We start from the raw sequence: 19,400 nt of genomic DNA, 5'->3' as shown, positions 1-19,400 counted from the left end.
ATAGGTCGAAATTTACCGAAAAGTCCATAAAAACGCCTTTTTTTGCCTGTTTTTTCACAAATTTGCCTGCGGCGCAGAAGCTGTTGTCAAATTAGGGCTTTATAGTGATTTGGGAGAGCTCAAAAAATCAATTCTTTGTCCTCCCCAACTGCAAACTTTTACAAGTAAAATGACTGCTCACATGGTGCGATTGTTATGGAAACTGACATGCGGAAAAATTGGGCAATGAAAATGTTTGGTCTTCATGATTAAGATTAACCTTGTACAATGTTACACTTGGGCTCTTTTTCCTCACCCCCCACCCCCTCCCCCACCTCACACGAGCATCAACTTTACGGTGTAACGAGAGGGTTTTACAAGGTTAATTATGAAGGAAGACCAAATATGTTTGCCATCATGGCCTTATTAGTCCGTATGCCAATTTTTAAAACAATCGAATACTGTGAACAATTTTTTTTATTTGTAAAATTTTGCAGGTGGGGGGAAAGGATAAAGAGCCTACACTTGCGCCGGGCATGCGTCTTGGAAATCAAAAGCTAACAGAAAGTAAAAAAAAATCAATTTAAACAATAAAAGGTCTTGGGCGGATTTGAACCACCGATCTCCTGTTTACTAGACAGGCGCTTTAACCGCTAAGCCACAAGACCGTGATAACAGCATGAGATCATTCTATTTTGGTCTACAATATCTAAACTACTTGAACGCTTTATAAATCCACTTGTCCGCCTGCTAGCAATACTATTCGAATTGAATTAGCAATACGCTCATTTACAGCGTGAATTAAACTCACCAAGTCAAAAACATGCGGCCACTGTCACATATCACATAATACCAATATACCAACAAAGAACTTACCATTTATTATTCGAGAAAAAGAATGTTGCCTTCTCAAATCATTTCAAATTTTTAGATCTCGGCTGAAACCTAAGAAAATTGCAAAAATCAACGCGGAAAATTGCAAAATAAACGGCAATCCAGGACTCCAAGAAATTGGAAAAAAAAGGAAAAGGATAGTCACAATTTCCTAGCAATATCAATCCAGTTTTGTACCAAACATTTTCATCTTGACTTTTCATCATTTAGGGGGTAGGATCAAGTTAACATCCTCCCCTCCCCTCCCCTCCCCTCCCCTCCCCTCCCCTCCCTCCCCCCCCCCCCCCCCCAATAGCGCTGAATTTAAATTAAATTGATAAGGGCTGCGTGTAGAATGCTCTATTCTGATTGGCTGAAAAATCGAACTCATAACCAAGTTAACATCCTCCCCCTTAAACGTATTTGGTGGGGAGAATGTTAACTTGCTCCAGGGGGTATAACCGAAAGTACCAAATAACCTCGGCTCATAAGTTACCTTTCAAGGAAAATTCAAATTCAAACCCAATTTGAACTAGTTTTGAAATTTTGACGGGGAGCTCGCGCCGAAAAACGCGATTTGGTTGAAACCCCCCCTCGAGAAATTCCTAGATCGCGCCTGATTCAAAGGTTGACTGAAGGCCAGGTAATCATACCCAAGTGTTTTTACCAGTCAAAATGCACTCGCACTCGACGATTTTTTGCGAGAGGTAAGGAATAACGAAGCTTCGAATAAAACAAGCATTTTGCAGAATGCAGGAGAGCTATTAAAATTGGTTCCATCACTGTTAAATTAAAAATTTGTTGAGTCATTTGGTGAAAAACATTCACATTGATTACTGGTTAAAAATTAAACCTTTTTAATTTTTCAACTATATATGTCTTCAAGGACCATCAAACTTGAATCAAATAATAATGACTGTTTTTCCGTTACTTGGAAATATCAGCTCTTCTAACTTTCTTCCCTTAATTACATACTAACTAGCACAGTGGTAAGGCGTTCACTTAAGATTGTCAGATCAAGATATCCATCCCCTGTCATTGATATGCGCGATGACGAGCTCTCACTTGACCTCTAGCTTTATTTATACCAGAGTCTGACCAATTTCAGATGCAATAAAGTAGAATATTGAGAAGCACAAAAGCGGCCCTGATTCACAAAGAGCTTCGCTTAACAAAATATCTGTCTGGAACAAGAGGGGAAAATAAACGCACTACTGTTAGACAGACCTGATAGCCTTTCATAGATCCTATGCGAATCGGAGAAACCAAAATTATTCTTGAAAAATTCAAAGAAAACTTAGATAAACTGAAGAATACGTGTACCGGTTATACAGTGCTGATTTAAATTAACCGGACAAAACGCGAAATACTAAACTTGAAATTTAAAACGCGTTTTTTCAATAATTGAGTTGAGTTTAGGTGAAAAGTTATGAAGACAAAACTTGCTTAAAATTTTAGCAAAATTAATATGGTTTAATTCGTTTTGCGAAATTCGGGCCCAAAATGTTACCCCAAAGATGGGTCATTTTGGCTTTTCTTAGCTAATCAAAAATTAAGCCAAAAATACCCACTCGATCACAGACATAATAATATCAAAGTGAGCCCCTTACGTAGCCCAACAAACTTTAAGAAGGGTAGATTCTCCAAAAAAAATTTGCAAACCGTTTAAAATTGTTTTTAAATAAAAAGTTGGTATTTCATATAGTAAAACGACCTTTTTTGTCTATCAAACAAAAATAAAATAACTCATACAAAATTTTGGAGAATCTACCCTTCTTAAAGTTTGTTGGACTACGTAAGGGGCTCACTTTGATATAATTATGTCTGTGATCGACAGGGTATTTTTGGCTTAATTTTTGATGAGCTAAGAAAAGCCAAAATGACCCATTTTTGGGGTAAAATTTTGGCCCCGAATTTTGCAAAAAAAATTACACCATATTAATTCTGATAAAATTTTAAGCAAGTTTTGTCTTCATAAATTTTCACCTAAACTCAACCCAATTTGAGAAAAACGCGTATTAAATTTCAAATTTAACGCGTTTTGTCCGGTTAATTTAAATCAGCACTGTAGAAGTTAAGGTGGTTGGAGAAAGGTGTAACAGAGTCAAAACAGATTAAATTTCAAAGAAAAAAGTGCTGACAATTTGAACTTCAACATTTAACTCAATTTTTGTGTCGAACAATAAACTGAATACATTCACCGGTAAAAGGATACAAAAGCTGATTAGACTAAATGTTGCGCAGTCAAAAATGATTACCCGTTTCAGAAACAAGTGCTATTTTATCACAGTTTCCTTGTCTCAGAAAAATTCTGTACATTTCTTTTTTCCAAATTGTGTCGTTTTATATTTGTGTTGTCTTGGAAGGATCTGAACGAACACCTAGAACTTAGATATATTCCATAGTAATAGTAGGTCAGGTGTACTCGAAAAAACTAAAAATTCACTGCAAGACTTGAATTAAAAAAAACAAGACGATAATAAGACCTCACTCGCTCCAAATTAGACTTCAAATCAAAAACTTCAAAAAAATAATTCTAAACACTGGTGAAATTTATGAATTTTTTTAAATTATCGAATTACGAGTTAAAGAGTTTTAATATATATCACTCAACGGTTGAGTGATATATATTAAAACTCTTTAACTCGTAATTCGATAATTTAAAAAAATTCATAAATTTCACCAGTGTTTAGAATTATTTTTTTGAAGTTTTTGATTTGAAGTCTAATTTGGAGCGAGTGAGGTCTTATTATCGTCTTGTTTTTTTTTAATTCAAGCGATTTTGATTTTCTGAGCTCTTGTAAAGCACTAAAAGGTCCCTGTTTTTCCCAAATTTTCTGCGCCGCAGGCAAATTTTTGAAAAAACAGGTCAAAAAAGCCGTTTTTAGGCACTTTTTGAAAAATTTTGTCAAAAAAATCGCGTTTTTTGGCGCGCGCTCCCCCTCAAAGTTAGTATATATTGGCGCCTTTAGAAAAATTTTAGGGTCGGTCGGCAAAAAATGGATTTCTTAAAAAGTATCAAAGGGGGGACCCTTTGGGTCGGCAGGGGGTCGAATCCCTGAGGGGGGGGGGCGTCCGCCCCCCCCGCCCCCCCTAAATCCGCCCCTGACTCAACCTATTCCAAGGATTCATTCTGCTACCTGATTGTGCGTGGAAAAAAAATTAAATACACCCAAAGACAAACTCACTCTCATTTTCAACGGTCAGAACAAAAAAATACTTTCATGTAAATTCAATAAAACTTTTTACAGCATTTAAAAACTGCAATAGTGAGGGGTAACAATCGCTCGAAAAACAACCGAAAACTGTACCAGGTTTAAATTGTAGTAGAGAGGTCACCCTCTCAACAATTTTTGTCCAATTAGTCTAAAATCCAACAAATTTAGACCAGGCTTTCTCGACACTGAGACAACTTTTTTTATGTAATCCGAATTACGTTAATAGGTCTTTAATGTGATATCATACTCAACCCTCTGAACGTTCTCTGAGGTAGTCAAAATTGAGCACAAAAAACAACTAGCTAAACCATGGTTTTTTCCCACTGGCAGGTTGTGATCGGAAGAAAAACGATGAAAATACGTTTTAATGAAGAGCAACCTGATTTTGACACACAAAAAACACCTCCCATCTACTGTTCCTCCCCGCGGCTGAGTAAATATTGGTTGAATAAATGAAATTAATTTTCAATCTATACTAGCGTGTAACGCACCTCAGGTGCTTCAAAATTTTGACAACTCATTGAAAAATGCATTTATTGGAAACTAAATCTTCATCCTTCGAGTGTATTCTGACAGCACCCAATTAAAGTGTTGGTAATTTCAAATTTTAAAAAGTTTCCCAGTCAAGTTTTTTTTTAATTCAAACTTTGATAAACCATACTATTTAGTGAAGTTTTTTATGTCTAAGTTCTATGAAAACTTTGAAAATGACAGAAAAACGTCACAACTCGGAAACTAAAAGCAATTGAGCTGTAGCATTTGGACGGTAGCATTCTAACAGTACCCAAATACAGGGTTTGAAATGTCAAGTTTTGAAAAGAAAACATTTTAAATTTATATTTTCTATAACTGTTTTTTTTTGAAAAACCATAAGAAGCGCCATATCTCAAAAACTTGAGCGCTCATACTTAGAGGCAAGACTCGCATATCCTGAGAGTACTCTGACAGCCCCCAATTACAAAGTTAGCAATTCCAAGATTTGAAAAACTAATTAAATTTAAATTTTCTGAAAAATTTTGAAAAAACCACAGAAAACGTAATATCTGGAAAACTGCAAAGATTTGAGCAGTCATATTTGAGCCACGACTCGCAATCCTTGAGACTGAAAGCATCCATTTACAAAGATGGGATTTTCAAAGTTTGTAAATTTCTTTTTAATTGAAATTTTCTGAAAATCCGAAATCGCAACCCTGGGAAAACACTGAGAGCATCCCATCATTGGGTTGCTCATTTTTAACTCGGTACAATAAACACTGAATTCAAACTGCAAATCTAGAAAAAATTTCTTAACCCTTGCAATATACGATATAGCTTAAACGTGAAAAAAATTCTTTCGTTAAACATGCCAAAATAATACGTTGAAAAAGCTTAAACATGGCGAGATAGTGAAGCCCGCATTTAAATATATAATAGATTTCGAAAAATTAATGGGAATATCGAGCTCAAAGTCGAAAATTAACACTTTATTTCAAACTAGATTACGCAAAAAATGAATGTAGACAAAGACTCAATCAATCACAGGAACCGTCCTTCCATCCATCCCTCCATCTCTCATTGACCTTGGAACAGTCGAAGAGGGCCTTACCCAGTCGTTTGTTCACACTGTTGTGCAGTCTGCACATCCACTGAGAGAAATCTTCATTCGAATTCACTTCAGGCGGCATTGTCTGCAAATTTATCACAAAAAATCCAAAAAATTATTTAGTCAAAACATGTAAAAAATTTTAAAAACTAGAAAATACTCTACTTTTAGCTAAAACAGTTTCATTGGTAGTTACTTTTGAAGCCTATAAAAACCGTCTATTCTAGATTCTTTAGGCCAATAGATTTACTGTTTTTTTTTTCAAGCTGTTTTCATCTTTTTTGGGTTCAAAACCCACTAGGTTGCTATTTAAAAAAAAAGAATGAAAGAAAGGTTTTTGAACATTTTAGCTGGCTTAGTTTTTAAAAAATCAGTACCTTAAGATCCTTTCGCAGTTCCTCTGCGCATGGTTCACAAGGGTAGAACTTCGAAAACAAGTTCAAAAACTGCTTCATTTCACTCTTCTGTGAACTACTAGGTTGTTGAGGGTAATAAGCTGCCATCGTGTGAAGAAAAGACCACGTATTCCTTCCAAGTTCATTCGTGTCCAACGGACAGTCTTTTAATTTCACATCAGACGACGAATACTGGTGATGTTTCTGTGTTTTATCTGTTTCAGAAGCTGCGTTTCCTCCGAACTTGTCTTCGTTTAGTTTTTTCCATGACTCGAAGTCGTGACACACACGATGTTCACAGTCTTTATTGCTATCTTCAGTAACCACTTTTTTCCTCATTTCATCTAAAAAGGAAAACATATAAGACACGAGAAAAATGTCGACAATTTGGTCATATCAGTGTCAGCGCTAGAATGACTATTTCATTCATGAAATTTTCGAAATAAAAAAATCGCCGAAACCAAGTAATTCATAGCCTTTACAAAGCTTTCAATGCTTTGTGATTTTGCCATACATGAAGAAAGAACTCAAAGCAGTGAAACAAAACCATCAAATTTAGTATCAATAAACTTAATTTAAATTGGAAAGAGTCAAAACTAATAAACAATTTGAAATAGAAAACGAAAAATTAAAATAGTGAGAATAGTGACTGGACCCAACTTCAACCACAAAATTGAGGATGCTAAGGCAAACCAATTGCGGCATTTGATCATAAAAACATTTCTCATATTTTATAAATCAAGATTATTCAAACAAAACTTCAATTTTTTTTTTCATTTTTTCCTTGCGCAGTTTTTGACTCCTTTTCACAAAAACATTTCAAAACGCGAGCAGAAAAAAGCGAGCCAACAGACAGTTTGATAAAGATTCAATGAGCGCAAGAAAACAGAAAAAAAACAGACATTTTTTTTTAAATCTCAATTTTATTTTAAATCTCTCAGAAAACAAATAGATACCCTTCAAACTCTCTGAACTTCCAGAACAAAATATTACTGGCACTTTTTTGATTAAATTAACCCAATTTGAGAAAACTTTTCCCAATTTGAGAAAAAAAAACGAAAAAGAATCATCAGCACCTAAGAAGAGTCTGAACTACGTTCAACGACTCTTAAAAATGAGAAGAGGAACAATGACCTTATCATCTATAACGAAACGTAGCCAACAGACACGAATACCGACATGAACTCACGAAAACCGAAAACATTTTCGAAAGAAAAAATAGATATATGAATTTCAGGTTCTTTGAATTGTTAAGCTGAACAAGAAATCACAATGTAAATTACGAAAAGTCTAATTTGAGCGTGAACAAATTCAAAGACTTTTTCAGAAAAAAAGACAACAGGACCTATATAAGCGTCTTCACATCGTTCATTGACTCGTTCATTACTTGAATACCCGGATGTTTAAAAAAAACCGATTGTTCAGATGACCTTTACCTCCGATCCACGTCACTGGCAGTTGGGTTAAAACACTGATTTGAGAAAAAAAACTTTTACCTTTTATGTTCTGTCTTCGGAAGTGTTTTAATGTTTTTTTTTCATGCGAAATCAAGTATCACAAATGATCGTCGGAATAGGTTGAGTGGTATATCACATTAAACCCCTTTCAGTCGTGATTCAAACGACTTTTGAAAAAAGCCAAAAATTGTCCCAGTGTCAAGAAAAACTGAAATTGCAGAGTATTAGTCTAAATTCGAGTAAAGTGAGCGATTAGATTAAAACCTTGATAAAATCAAAAGTTTTCATTTCAGTAGTGAAAAACTTAGTCTAATCCCGCAAAAACTAATTATGATGATTAATTTGATTACCGTTGGAATAATTGGTTTTCAATTCTATCACACACCTAATCAAACTCGATCAAAAAGACTCAATCGAGCGAAAACATACACTGTTAAAATTTTGGAAGTAAATTGGGAGGCCAGTCTCTTATCAAACTTTGTCGAAAAGTTTTCAAAAAACTCCATAACCTCCCGACCGCTTTTTCTCGACACAGACAACAAAAACGTTTTGAAACCGAATCACGATTGACATAACTTACTCAAAAACGTCACCCGCAACCTAACGCGTTTCTTCATTAGCCCCCGGTCCCACTTTGAGGAGACGGATGAATCTGGGACCCATCCAACCAATCGTGACCGAAGTGGGGTTCGAAGGCGCGGCCCTCTTGTTGAGAGACGCGTGCCTTACCACACTCAGCCACCCTAGTAACGTGATGGGAACAAAAAATGATATTCAATGAAAACAATGAATTATACTGCCTACACACGTGTTAAAACTTTACTGATGAAGAACATGCAAAACGACGCAATTAAGTCAATATAACTGGCGCAGTAAATAATCGAACAAAAAATCGACCTGAATAGAACGTTTTTCTATTTTGCAAATCGTTTTTACTGAGATTTTGTCATTTTATCTTCCCATTTGAAAGCATAAAATCCACGAAACAACAAAAATAGGTCAACATTTGTATTAAAAAAATGTAGCGGAAACCACTTTTTCCATGAAATCCATACTTAGAATGACAAAAACGAAAAATTAATCTATCAATTCAGTTAATGTCAATTGACTCAAACTTGAATTGAAATGTCATCAATAAATTTATATCAGAAATCCATGAACTGTTCTCTGGTAGCGTTCGGGGGTCCTCTTTTTGCTCCTCCTCCTCCTCGGGGCGGTGAGTCATCACGAGGTAGGAATCTGTTGCTTCTATTTGTCCGTCCAGATTCCAGCTGCAAATCTTTCGCTGCCAGATGCAAAATCTCACTCGGGTCTCGCAACTTCTTCCGGTCATCTATTTGGTGTCTCCGCGTGAACAAATTTTTGTCCATAGTGTCTCCATTGCGTCTTCTGTCCATTTTCCGGCGATTATTTAGGGACATCCCTGCCCAGGGCTTCTCCCCCGGCGTCAAAATTGCATCTTGTCTCGGGTTCTCTGCAACTTCGTATTGGAATGCGTCATAATGCTTCAAAACATCTCCTAAATCTCGTTTCAATCTGTTCTCATAACCAACATAATCCTCTTGCAGCTCTCTAATACGTCTTTGAAGTTGATTTATGTAATTCATTGTTTTCCTTTTGTGGTTCTCAATTTGTTGCTGGAACACATGTTCAGTGGCGTGTCTTATTCCCCCAAGACTGTCATATTGTTTGTTGTTTAGGACAGGTAACATTCCCTGATTAGGGTCATAGGAGAGCGACTCCGGTCTGAGAGGGACGTTGTCGAGTACTTGGGCAGTTGTCAGTTGTTTGACTGCGTTGGCGTATCCTCGTTCTGTCTGGATTGGATTGTCGTGCAGGTAAAGATACTGTACGTTCGTCAGAGCCTAAAAAGCGATCAAATCATACTTCAGATTTTTATACATACGTCATTTTTTCACATGAAAGATTCAATTTGGCTAAAACCTATTTGACTTAGATTCTTTATATCCACGAACTTTTATCTGCTGCATATACTAACTTTCAAAGCTATTTGCTATCTGCACATTAACGAAAACTTTGTTCAAACGTTCACGTATGCAAATAAAAAAGTCAACCTTTGCTTACCTGTAACACCACAAGTGTATCATGCAGACTGAAAATACTGTTATCACTCGCATTGAGAACCCTCAGAGTGAAACTAGTAGCCAGAGGCTGGATCTCACTCAGTTTATTCTTCTGAACGTGCAACTCATTCAGCCTCGGAAGACTCTGGATGCCATCAAGAGAAGTCAGTCTGTTGTTGTTCAGGTGAAGAATTGTCAAATTCGACAACGCAGGCATCATCGATATTTCTCTAATATCATTCATAGACAAATTCAGTTCGGAAAGACTTCTCAACTGTGCAATATGAGCTATATTCCTTATGAAATTGTGCGACAGATTAACATACACCAAGTCTTGGCACAACTCGATACCTTGGTAGTTCTCAATTCGGTTCAAAGACGCGTCCAAGTGCCGCACATTCGGAAACGGCTGCAATGCATCGTATGACAGCTCCAATAAATCATTCAGCGAGAAGTCGACTTTAAGACATTTGTCGGGTCTCTCCACGAGCGAAGGAAGGTTCGGGATCCTTGTTTGACCTGTCGGAGATCCGAACTCGAAGTCGTAGATAATCCTCTGTAGTTGGCACATCTTCAACTTCAGTCCAAAATAGGGAGACGCGTTTTGGTTCACCTGCCAGTAAAACGGAATATGGGTGAGCTCAACTGCGTGATCTTCTATAAAGTTGCGGCTTAATTTCTGAGTAGGTTGGGTTCTGACGAAATCATACGAGTAAGGGTAATGCATCTGGTTTTGTGGTCTACCACGATATATCCCGTTGTCGTCTCGTTCTCGGTTATTACGTAACATATTTCCCTTCAGGGTAGAGTCGATCGATGCCTCGCTGGTGCCTCCGCTGCTCAGATTCCTATTTGGCTGTGACCCCGAGGGAGCGTGTTGATTTGACCGTTGGGCAGCAGATGAAGATGGCTCGAATTGGTTGTTTATTCTGCCAGGAATGGAACTATTACTTCGGTTGTTAGTATCTGAAACGACATCGAAACTTTTCAATTCTTATTACAATTTTTTTAAACTGAGATCACTTAATTACCTGGCTAGACCACGTTAAGAAAATCAAAATTTTTCTTTAAACTAACAATTAAAAATTTGATTTGATTTGCTTGTCACGCACAAATGCCTCGGGTTGAAAAACTAAGTTTACCTTAGCTTTTAAGGTTAAAAGGGCAAAAACAATTACTAACTATTTCGGCTCATATTCTGCTGCTGCTGATAAGTGTTATTGTTTGCAGCTGCAGGCTGGTAAGTCGGGGGCTCATTCTCCATATCATCATCCTCCGAGACATCGTCCTCATTCACAGGCTGCAGATTGTTGTTGTTATTTACCCCACCACCACCACCCCTTCCTCCCCTGTCGTAACCAGTTGAAGCCATGGTATATTTTAAAGATGTAAGAATTCTGTTTTAACAGCTGCTACTGTTGCTTCTATGTACAAAAAGAGTTCGTATCTGAGAGCGTGCTAAATACTTTTGAAGCATAAATACTTTATTCGACGTGCTACATTGTACATGATATGCGATGCGTCTTAAGAACGTTTCAATGCTGTGAGTTTGAAAACTAAAGCACTAAAACGCCTCGAAAGCTAAAGCACTCTTTACTTTCTCTTGAAACTCTGGGACCAAAAAGGTTCTCTCTAGTAGAAAACAAAACTTTATGACCGCCGAAACCAGTTACAGGTTTAATGAAAGCTTCAAAACAAATTGCACCCGAAAATATAATCTGTTCGACCTGAGGCTTTTGTGACCACTTCAGTAACAATTTATCACAAAAACTCAGCTTCAAACCTTTTTTTTTCAAAATCAGTACAGATTAATGCAAATGCAACAACTAACTTAAACAACATCAACAAATTCTAACATCTTGATAGCAGTTTAACTCAATAGCATCTTCACGACGCTTAAACAGTATTTTACTCTGAGTAATCTAAACAGTATTTAAAAATCACAGCGTGACCACATTAGCCACACAATTGACTGCATTGTAGGAAAAGAAGTTGTTGAATGGCTTGTCATTCCTCGAGGCAATCTTGATGATCTCTTGACCTATGACCCCTCCCAACACAGCCGCTACTTCCGCCCTGCCCTTCATCTGGTCAAAGGCGGCGTCTGCTAGAAGGGAAAAAGGGAGACAATCCGGGGCCAGATTGTACTTGGTTCCCAAATCCGCCAGTCGGTCTACTAGAAGTTCAAGGTCGTCTGCTTTCAAATTGGACGTTACCAAGTCGTCCTAAATCACATCTCAATTTTGAGAAGTATTTAAAAATTGAAAACTTTTCAAACCCTATTTTAAAGTTGCAAAAAAGACACTGTCTTTAAATTAGCTGAAACTTTCTCGTGAAATGCCTTTTTGTGTTGATTTAAAAAGTATTTTCCGAAGTGATAGTCAAATGTTCAAATGAAAAATTCGACAAAGTAGAAAGCAGCGGATTTCGGGCAAGGGCACACCGCTGTTACCATATCCTGAAAACTATTTTTGGCCTACCACTTCTTAAATTTATCCAAGGCATTCACTGTTTTTGACGTTGGAGCTCAGTCGGAGCAAAAACAAAGTGCATATACTTGTCCACCCAAATCGTAAAAATTCGCAGGCGGCACAAATAAGTATTGCAAATGCTCTTCTTCATAGTATTTTGTAAGAGCTCTGAAAATCAATTTGCTTGAATTAAAAATGGCATTAGAATTTTTTTTAGAAAAGAGCAATCATATATTATACAGCTCTTTCCCTTCGCAACTTTAGATCCATTCTTGAAATTAAACAATAACTTCGGAAAATGGCTCCCTGAAGAAAAGCTAAAAATATCAACTACTAGATACCTTTAGCAGTGAAAGAAGGAACACTTTGTTCGTCTTCTGCTTCTGACCCAGACAATCCGCACTTGCAAACTTCCCAAACGGAACAGCTTCCTGGAAACTCTTGAACGACACTTCATGATGCTGGACTGTTTTCGTCTCTGATCCGTCTTTTTCTCGCTTCGAGTGCTCTGAATGACATTTAAAACTCTCGCCCAAGTCAGTAAACATGTAGCCAAAGGAGCCAAACGTGTCTGCACTTAAAAAAAGAATCCCTTTCGACTTGCAAATTATATCGACTTTATTCACGATTTCAAGAGGATAGTCAATCACGCATACAATACTGAACGCATTGAAAAATTCATCCTCAACGTCTGACAAATTCTTTTCGACAGAGCTCACTTTAACATTAGGGTTCAAAGAAGAAAGCCTTTCAATGCTTGCTGTCGCTCTATTTTGGCCATTTGCGTCACATGGAGCCATGAACTGACCCGGGAGGTCTTTTGAGGTCAAGTTGCGATGGTCTAGTAATGTAACTGAATTGACACCTGTCAGAACAACATTTTTACCCACTTCTGCACCCAGAGCGTCCAACCCGGCTATGAGTACATTGGTCGCACGTAGTTTCTGTTGTGCCTCCACTCCCCATAGTCGGAGCTGTCTGTCGTACAATTTTGCTTCTCCGGCTGACAAGTCACCTACGATTTCTTTTGTTTCAACTGTGGATGCCATTTTACTGTCAATTTCAACAAATGAACTGAAATAAATTTAAACTCTTTCACAAATTCAATTCCTTTAGAACGACGGATCTCTTCAACTATATCCCCCCTTTTGCAAAAGGGGGAGGAGATTCGTTACTAGTTTAAAATTCAAAATTCTCATATGCCTAACCGTGATTTATTTCTTTACATGGGGGATATTCAGTACTAGGTATCCGAGGGCGAATAGTTAAAGAGATCTAAAAGGACTTGTAGGTTCGAACAAGGACAATTTTTACGGTTGAAATACAGGGGCTAAGTGGCGCTGTTAAATTATGTTCCAATGATCGTCAAAAAAATGAAGCCAGATTTCAAGAGAAAAACCTATCCTCTAGCTCACTTGTCGGAAAAACTCAATGAACAAATTTTATACAGGCAAAGGAATCATTTGTTAAACTGTTGTAAAAAAGGCGAAAATTAGGTACCGTTACTAAATTACCTGACTAAAAACTATTCAGGGAAAATTCTTGGAACGAGATACAGAAAAGCTTGACGCGTAGGAAAATCCGGTATTGTGGTAACTTGCATTTTGCTGTTTAGAGCGTAAAAAGCCTTCCTTTGAGAAAGGAATTTGAACTGAACTTAGAAATTATTTCCTCGCGATCTAAATAATTAGAGGATCACTTTGTTCATTTAAGCTTAAAAACAACCAAGTTCATTTTCAGCTAAAATTAAAATCAAATATCATACACAAATCGAAGAATTTATAAAAAAAATATTCAATCATTTCTGAAGCACTGATTAAATAATCACTATTTATTCCCCATATTAATTTTATTTAACCATTTACTGAAGGGAGATTCAGTGAAGCATACAATTCGCGTTAATCAAATCTGAAAACAAAAGAAGGATAGCCGGTTTTTTGCGATAACTCGCTTAGAATGTTCCGACCAAATTCATAAAAATCTACAAAAAAAGAAGTTTTCCTCCAAATAAGGGTCATTTATTGTGCGTGGTGCGATGAGAGAACTGAATAAACGTGTAGAAACTTCGAAAACAAGCGTAACCGTCGACAGTTGTCTTCCATTTTTTGTAAGTAAATTACACAAGCATTTTAAATTTGATCAAGAAAATTTTATTGCCAAAAAAAGGCGAAATAAAGCTTCCAAAATCAAAAAACTCAAACCGGCGTCTCTCGTCGCTGGGACCACTTAAAAATCAATCAGGTAGTTCCAATCACAACTAAATGGACTTTAGTATGATATATCACTCGACTCATTTCGATAAGTATTTGTGGTACCTCATTCAATGGTCGGAGCAAGCAGGATAGGCGGTTGATGTTTGAGCAACAAATAATTTTCCGACCAAATTGATAAAAGAGAATACCTAAAATGAAAACAAAAAACTTCCGTTTTGCAATTTTTAAAAAATTCACTGTTAATTTTTATTCACGGCAAATGAACAAACAAAGCAAGAATTATCACTAAGTATAGTTAAAATAAAAACAATTGGGAGGACTTGGACTCTCACCAAATTTCAGTTTTTCAAATTTCGCGTAGTCAAATATATAATCAAAACATATATGACATCAATTTACAACAAGTCAAGTGTTTAAAAAGCTACCGAGTGGATCAGTTAACAAAATCATTTTTCTTTCGGCTTAAGCATCCTCTTTTCAATTGAACAAGCAACCAAAAAGAACGTAGGCCCAATGCAAAATTGCTGTGCCTTTTCACTCGTTGCATGGTTACGTGGGCTAATTTATGTTTACGTAGCATCTATTTAAATTATTGCAAACCGCGTGTTACATCGTGTTGCTTTCATTCAATGAGCGTGCCAATTGGTTCAGGAAATTTGGTGAATTGCGACCAGCTCCTTTAATTTGTCTTGACTATACAACCAGTTGTTCCTCCTTTAATATCTTTTTCGAGGTTTTTGGTTGTTGCTGTTGTAGTTACACTAATTTCGGTTTCGAATTTCAAATTGAATTGGGAGATCGATTCTATTTGAGCGATAGATAGTTAAGGATTCTTCGTTTGTCGTCTTGTATAATCCATCACTGCATACTAGCGGCAAAACAGACGTAGAAGGGGAACCATCTTTCCCAGTGATAGGGTCTTTGTGCTGGTGTCGGTGCCTCTTCTTCTGTATAGCACACTCAAGATGGAGGTTTGGTTGTCATTAAGGATGCCCGTTCTAGGGGCCAAGTTTTTCGGCGTGCGGAGAACCGAGCAGCTTCTTCGGGATTTTAAACGCCAATCGTGGTGGCTATCGCCGACCGTTACAACGTGGCGGCTAAGGGTTTGGCAGAGGAACTAATCGTGGCGGCGGCGGAGCGGACCGCAAGTGTTTTAACTGTGATCAGAGCGGTTTTAGACCGGAATATATTGCTAAGTTGCCAGCACGGAATGCTACGTGTAATTTTTGCCGGAAAAGCGGACATTATGAACGTACGTGCCGGGATCATAGAGCAGCAGGAAGGGGATGTGTGGGCTTAATTCACGAAGATGGCACCGAGGGAGAGCTTATTCCACACGATCCGGAGGAAAACGCATCGAACTATGGAAGTTCCGTCGGATGGGTAACCGACTCAAATGCGGTGGCACATGGGTAGCATTCAGATAGGTCAACGGATTACGTCGTCACGTCAATCAGGCGGAAACAGGAGGAGGAATTGGAAGTCGCGGGGCAAAACTGGCGGTAGAAATCAACGGTCATTCGACCTAAGCCTGGATCGACAGCGGATCACCAATTTCTATTTTCACTGTAGAACTAAAACGCACCTAAGCAACACGTAATGTGCAGCTGCGGCAGTTACATCCAAAGGATGACCAGTCCCGAGATTCTGGAAATAATCCGCTGAAACTTATGGGGAAGATGGTTGTTACACTTCAATCGAACGGATGGACAACGTGCGCGACCATCAATGTGATCGGAGGTTGTCGACTATCCATCATTGGTCTGGATTTGATGCAGGAGCTGGGGTTGATGTTGGTCCAAGCGCCAGCGGGGCAAGGCGTGCACAATATCCAGAAGCAAGTCGATGCCGCTGAGCAAGGAGAGGACCTCGACGATTGGCAGAATCACTTCAGTAAGCAATTCCATAATCTTTTTCACAAGGTAGGGCGCATTCGTAACTATAAAGTCCAAGCAGAGTTCTTCAAGAACCTGTTGCCGATTCAACAAAAGGGCAGAAGAGTGCCCATTACATTGCAAGAGAAAGTAGATAACGAGATTGATAAACTACTGGTACAATGGCATATCCAAAAGTTAGAAGAATGCTCAGATAAATACTTCGTTTCTCCTATCGTCATAACCGTGAAAAAGGATGGGTCGGTAAAGTTTGCATCAGAATCAAGATAATTGAACAAGCAAGTTCATAAAAATAAATATCAGATACCGAATATTAAGGAGCTGATGGATATTGTGGGACAAACAATAAGTGAACTAAAACAAGGGTACGTTTTTTACAACAATGGATCTGACGTATGCATACGGGCAATTACCCTTGAATGAAAGTACTAGCCAACACTGCAATTTTTCATTAGTATGAGGTCGCTCTACAGGAACGTACCGGTTTAAAACGGGATTTTACGGTTTAACAACAATGCCGGCGGAATTCCAACGGGTCATGGACGCAATTCTTTCTGAATTTCCATGTGCGCACGCATTTATTGATAACATTCTGGTTGTATCAAAATGTTCCAAAATTGAACACATTGCTTTAGTGGAGAAAATTTGGAAGAAACTTATTAAAGAAAAAATGGCGCTTAAGTTGGAAAAATGTAAATTCGCGAGAAATGAATGCGAATGGCTGGGCCATCGGATCCCGAATTCTGGTATTACAGCATTGGTGCGGAAAACGAATCTTATTGATAATTTAGTTTCCCCTAAGTCGTTATCACAACTCAAGTCATTCATGGGTTCGATTCATAGTCTTCATAAATACCTACCGGCACTCGCGGAATATTCAGCGCCATTGCGGCCGCTCCTAAGCAAGAAAAATGAATTTGTGTGGACGAACGAATGTCAGCTAGCGTTCGAGACGCTAAAGAAACAAGTCGCAAATATTGTAGAATTAAAACACTTCGACGTGCATAAAGATATCCGCATTGTGTGCGATGCGAGCCATAATGGCTTAAGGGCGGTCCTGGAACAGCTCGGATCCGAAGGATGGCGGCCGATTTCATTCGCTTCCCGATTTTTAAATGCGGCGGAAAAGGAGTATTCCACTAATGAATTGTAAATGTTGGCAGTCGTCTGGCGCTCGGAATAATTTAGGAACTACATTTTTGGTAAACAATTTACTGTTGTAACAGATCATAAAGCCCTTGTAACTTTGTTAAATGGAAATTAAAGAAAATAAAACTATTTCTAGCCGTCTGACTCGTTGGATTGATAGAATTATTCCTTTTGCTTTTAAAATTGAACTCATGCCCGGGGCCAAAATTGGACTGGCCGATTATTTATCACGGTTGAGCCTTTATGATAATACGTTCACGGTAGCAAAGTTAAGATCGATTAACAATTCCTTCGGTTATCAAGTGCAGAAAATTACCGGACGGGCAAATAGCAAGTCCAACAAATCAATTGTTTCAGCTAATGAGAGTAAAATAGGAAAGAATAATCGACAACTTCCACCGGATGAGGGCGGAAAATCTTGCGATCGTTCAACATCCAATCAGAAAGTAGCTATTTGCATAATAGAGTGCAATGACCGCGAAGGCGCGAAAATAGTCAAATCGATTACTTATTGTCAATTGCGTGAGTCTGAATTTAACTCCATTCTTCAACTCCCAAAACAACAAATTCCAAATGGCGAGCATAAACTTGAAAAAACTAAATAAACTTGTTACGATACCCAGAAATTACCAGCGTCAGCAGTAGTGAGGTGGAAGTGGTGGACGCGAGATTGGAGGCGGTGACGACAGGAGTCAGAGAAGTTAAGTGCATCACAGATATTTCTATTCCATCGGCATTTGGGTGGAGTTGTTTCCAGCGCCGTACCCGGCAAATGATGTTATGTCAGTGATACCACGGGATTGTAAAATCGTCAGTAAGAGTGACGCATTGCCTGAGCTGTTTAACCTGAAGTTAGTGAAGCTAATTACAAAGGAGACCCTCAAATGCGAGCAGTCAAGGAATTAGTAGAAGCCAAGGACCCAGAAATCGAGAAAAAGATCCGCGCAATGGTTGGGTACTTAGGGCAACATACCCACAATTTTCATGTTCGCGAGAACTGCCTCTGGATGGACGAACGAGTCGTCATCCCGATACCTCTACGAAAAGCGGTGGTAAACCGGATTCACTGTTTCCACTATGGCAGGGCGAATATGTTTGATGCGGCGAGGGACGTGTGGTTCCCTTATATCCATCGGAGTTTGGTTGCCGCCGCCGATGACTGCAAAGAATGCACTGAAGCAGGTGAAAGTCTTTAACCAATATGCGGCAAAGGTGACATTGGAAAGATTTACGAACCTAGGGAGCCAAACGAATGCCTCCAATTAGACTTTTGGGGTCCGGTTAAGTATCTAAATGAGTCGGATAAATATGTTCTTGTGGCGGTTAACCGTTTTTCACGGTGGCCACGGTGGCCATCGGCGATGATTGGGGGAAATAAAAGGAGTGATAAAGTTCTAAAATTTATGAAACACTATATATCTCATCATGGAATGCCAAGAAAAATTTTTATGGATCAAGTTTCTAGTTTTACGTCCACGTCTGTAAAGTCATTTTGTAATTCCAAAGGAATAAAAATAGTCTACTCTCCTGTAAATGATCATCGAGCCACCGGGTGCGTAGAACGTACAATTGGTAGTCTGAAAAATTTTGTCTTAACCTATGCGAAAGAAAAAAAATCACGGAAATCTTGAGTCTATGGTAGAACGCGCGCTTAGTGCTCTTAGATTTGCACCTAATGCTACACTAAAAATCACGTCTTTCGAAGCACATCACGGCCGGGAGGCAAATACGGTTCTCCGAAACCTTACGAAAAAACCGTCGTTATATAATCTCAACTGGGAAAAAGTGCTGAGACAAAAGTCTGCACGTTTAGATTCCAAGGACCCGTGCGCGAGTAACTTGCCCCATCCGAGAGTGACCAATTGGAGCGAGAGGTCAGATGCGGAGTACGATGTTGAGTATATCATCCATCCCAGAAAGCTCGCTGAGGATCAGTTGGTGGCCATTGCTGATAATGCTCTGGCGCCGAGTGATAAGAAGAAGCACGGTACTCCGAGGGCACGCAGAAACGGGAATCGGAAAATCTGACGCCTAGACTTCCCAGCAAACGGACGGAACTTTTTTTCCAACGGAAAAGACCGCAA

General features: G+C 38.5%; 4 protein-coding genes and 1 non-coding gene across 5 annotated transcripts in view; all 5 read right to left on the bottom strand.

Annotated features, from left to right (window-relative positions):
• LOC134847972 (peroxisomal targeting signal 1 receptor-like) overlaps positions 1 to 19,400 on the bottom strand; it is a 199,633-nt gene that overhangs the window by 39,575 nt on the left and 140,658 nt on the right. The window lies entirely within an intron of this gene.
• Positions 575 to 647, bottom strand: Trnat-agu (transfer RNA threonine (anticodon AGU)). The gene has a single exon. It is a non-coding gene; the product is annotated as a tRNA-Thr (tRNA).
• On the bottom strand, positions 5,533 to 6,388 carry LOC134848376 (FAD-linked sulfhydryl oxidase ALR-like). The gene is made up of 2 exons (XM_063865787.1): positions 6,030 to 6,388; positions 5,533 to 5,737 (listed from the first exon to the last, which is right to left on the bottom strand). Exons 1-2 carry the CDS (start codon positions 6,384 to 6,386, stop codon positions 5,582 to 5,584), a joined length of 513 nt encoding a protein of 170 aa, XP_063721857.1. The 5' UTR covers positions 6,387 to 6,388; the 3' UTR covers positions 5,533 to 5,581.
• Positions 8,308 to 11,241, bottom strand: LOC134848010 (uncharacterized). Its single transcript, XM_063865340.1, has 3 exons — positions 10,771 to 11,241; positions 9,590 to 10,554; positions 8,308 to 9,369 (listed from the first exon to the last, which is right to left on the bottom strand). Exons 1-3 carry the CDS (start codon positions 10,958 to 10,960, stop codon positions 8,650 to 8,652), a joined length of 1,875 nt encoding a protein of 624 aa, XP_063721410.1. The 5' UTR covers positions 10,961 to 11,241; the 3' UTR covers positions 8,308 to 8,649.
• LOC134848011 (SUMO-activating enzyme subunit 1-like) lies at positions 11,360 to 13,129 on the bottom strand. Its single transcript, XM_063865341.1, has 2 exons — positions 12,401 to 13,129; positions 11,360 to 11,813 (listed from the first exon to the last, which is right to left on the bottom strand). Exons 1-2 carry the CDS (start codon positions 13,106 to 13,108, stop codon positions 11,529 to 11,531), a joined length of 993 nt encoding a protein of 330 aa, XP_063721411.1. The 5' UTR covers positions 13,109 to 13,129; the 3' UTR covers positions 11,360 to 11,528.

The sequence above is a fragment of the Symsagittifera roscoffensis genome, chromosome 6, assembly GCF_963678635.1.
Source record: "Symsagittifera roscoffensis chromosome 6, txSymRosc1.1, whole genome shotgun sequence".
In the NCBI taxonomy this organism is placed as follows: domain Eukaryota; kingdom Metazoa; phylum Xenacoelomorpha; order Acoela; family Convolutidae; genus Symsagittifera; species Symsagittifera roscoffensis.
The sequence above is the reverse complement of the archived record's forward strand: the minus strand, read 5'-3'. Positions and strand labels throughout refer to the sequence as shown.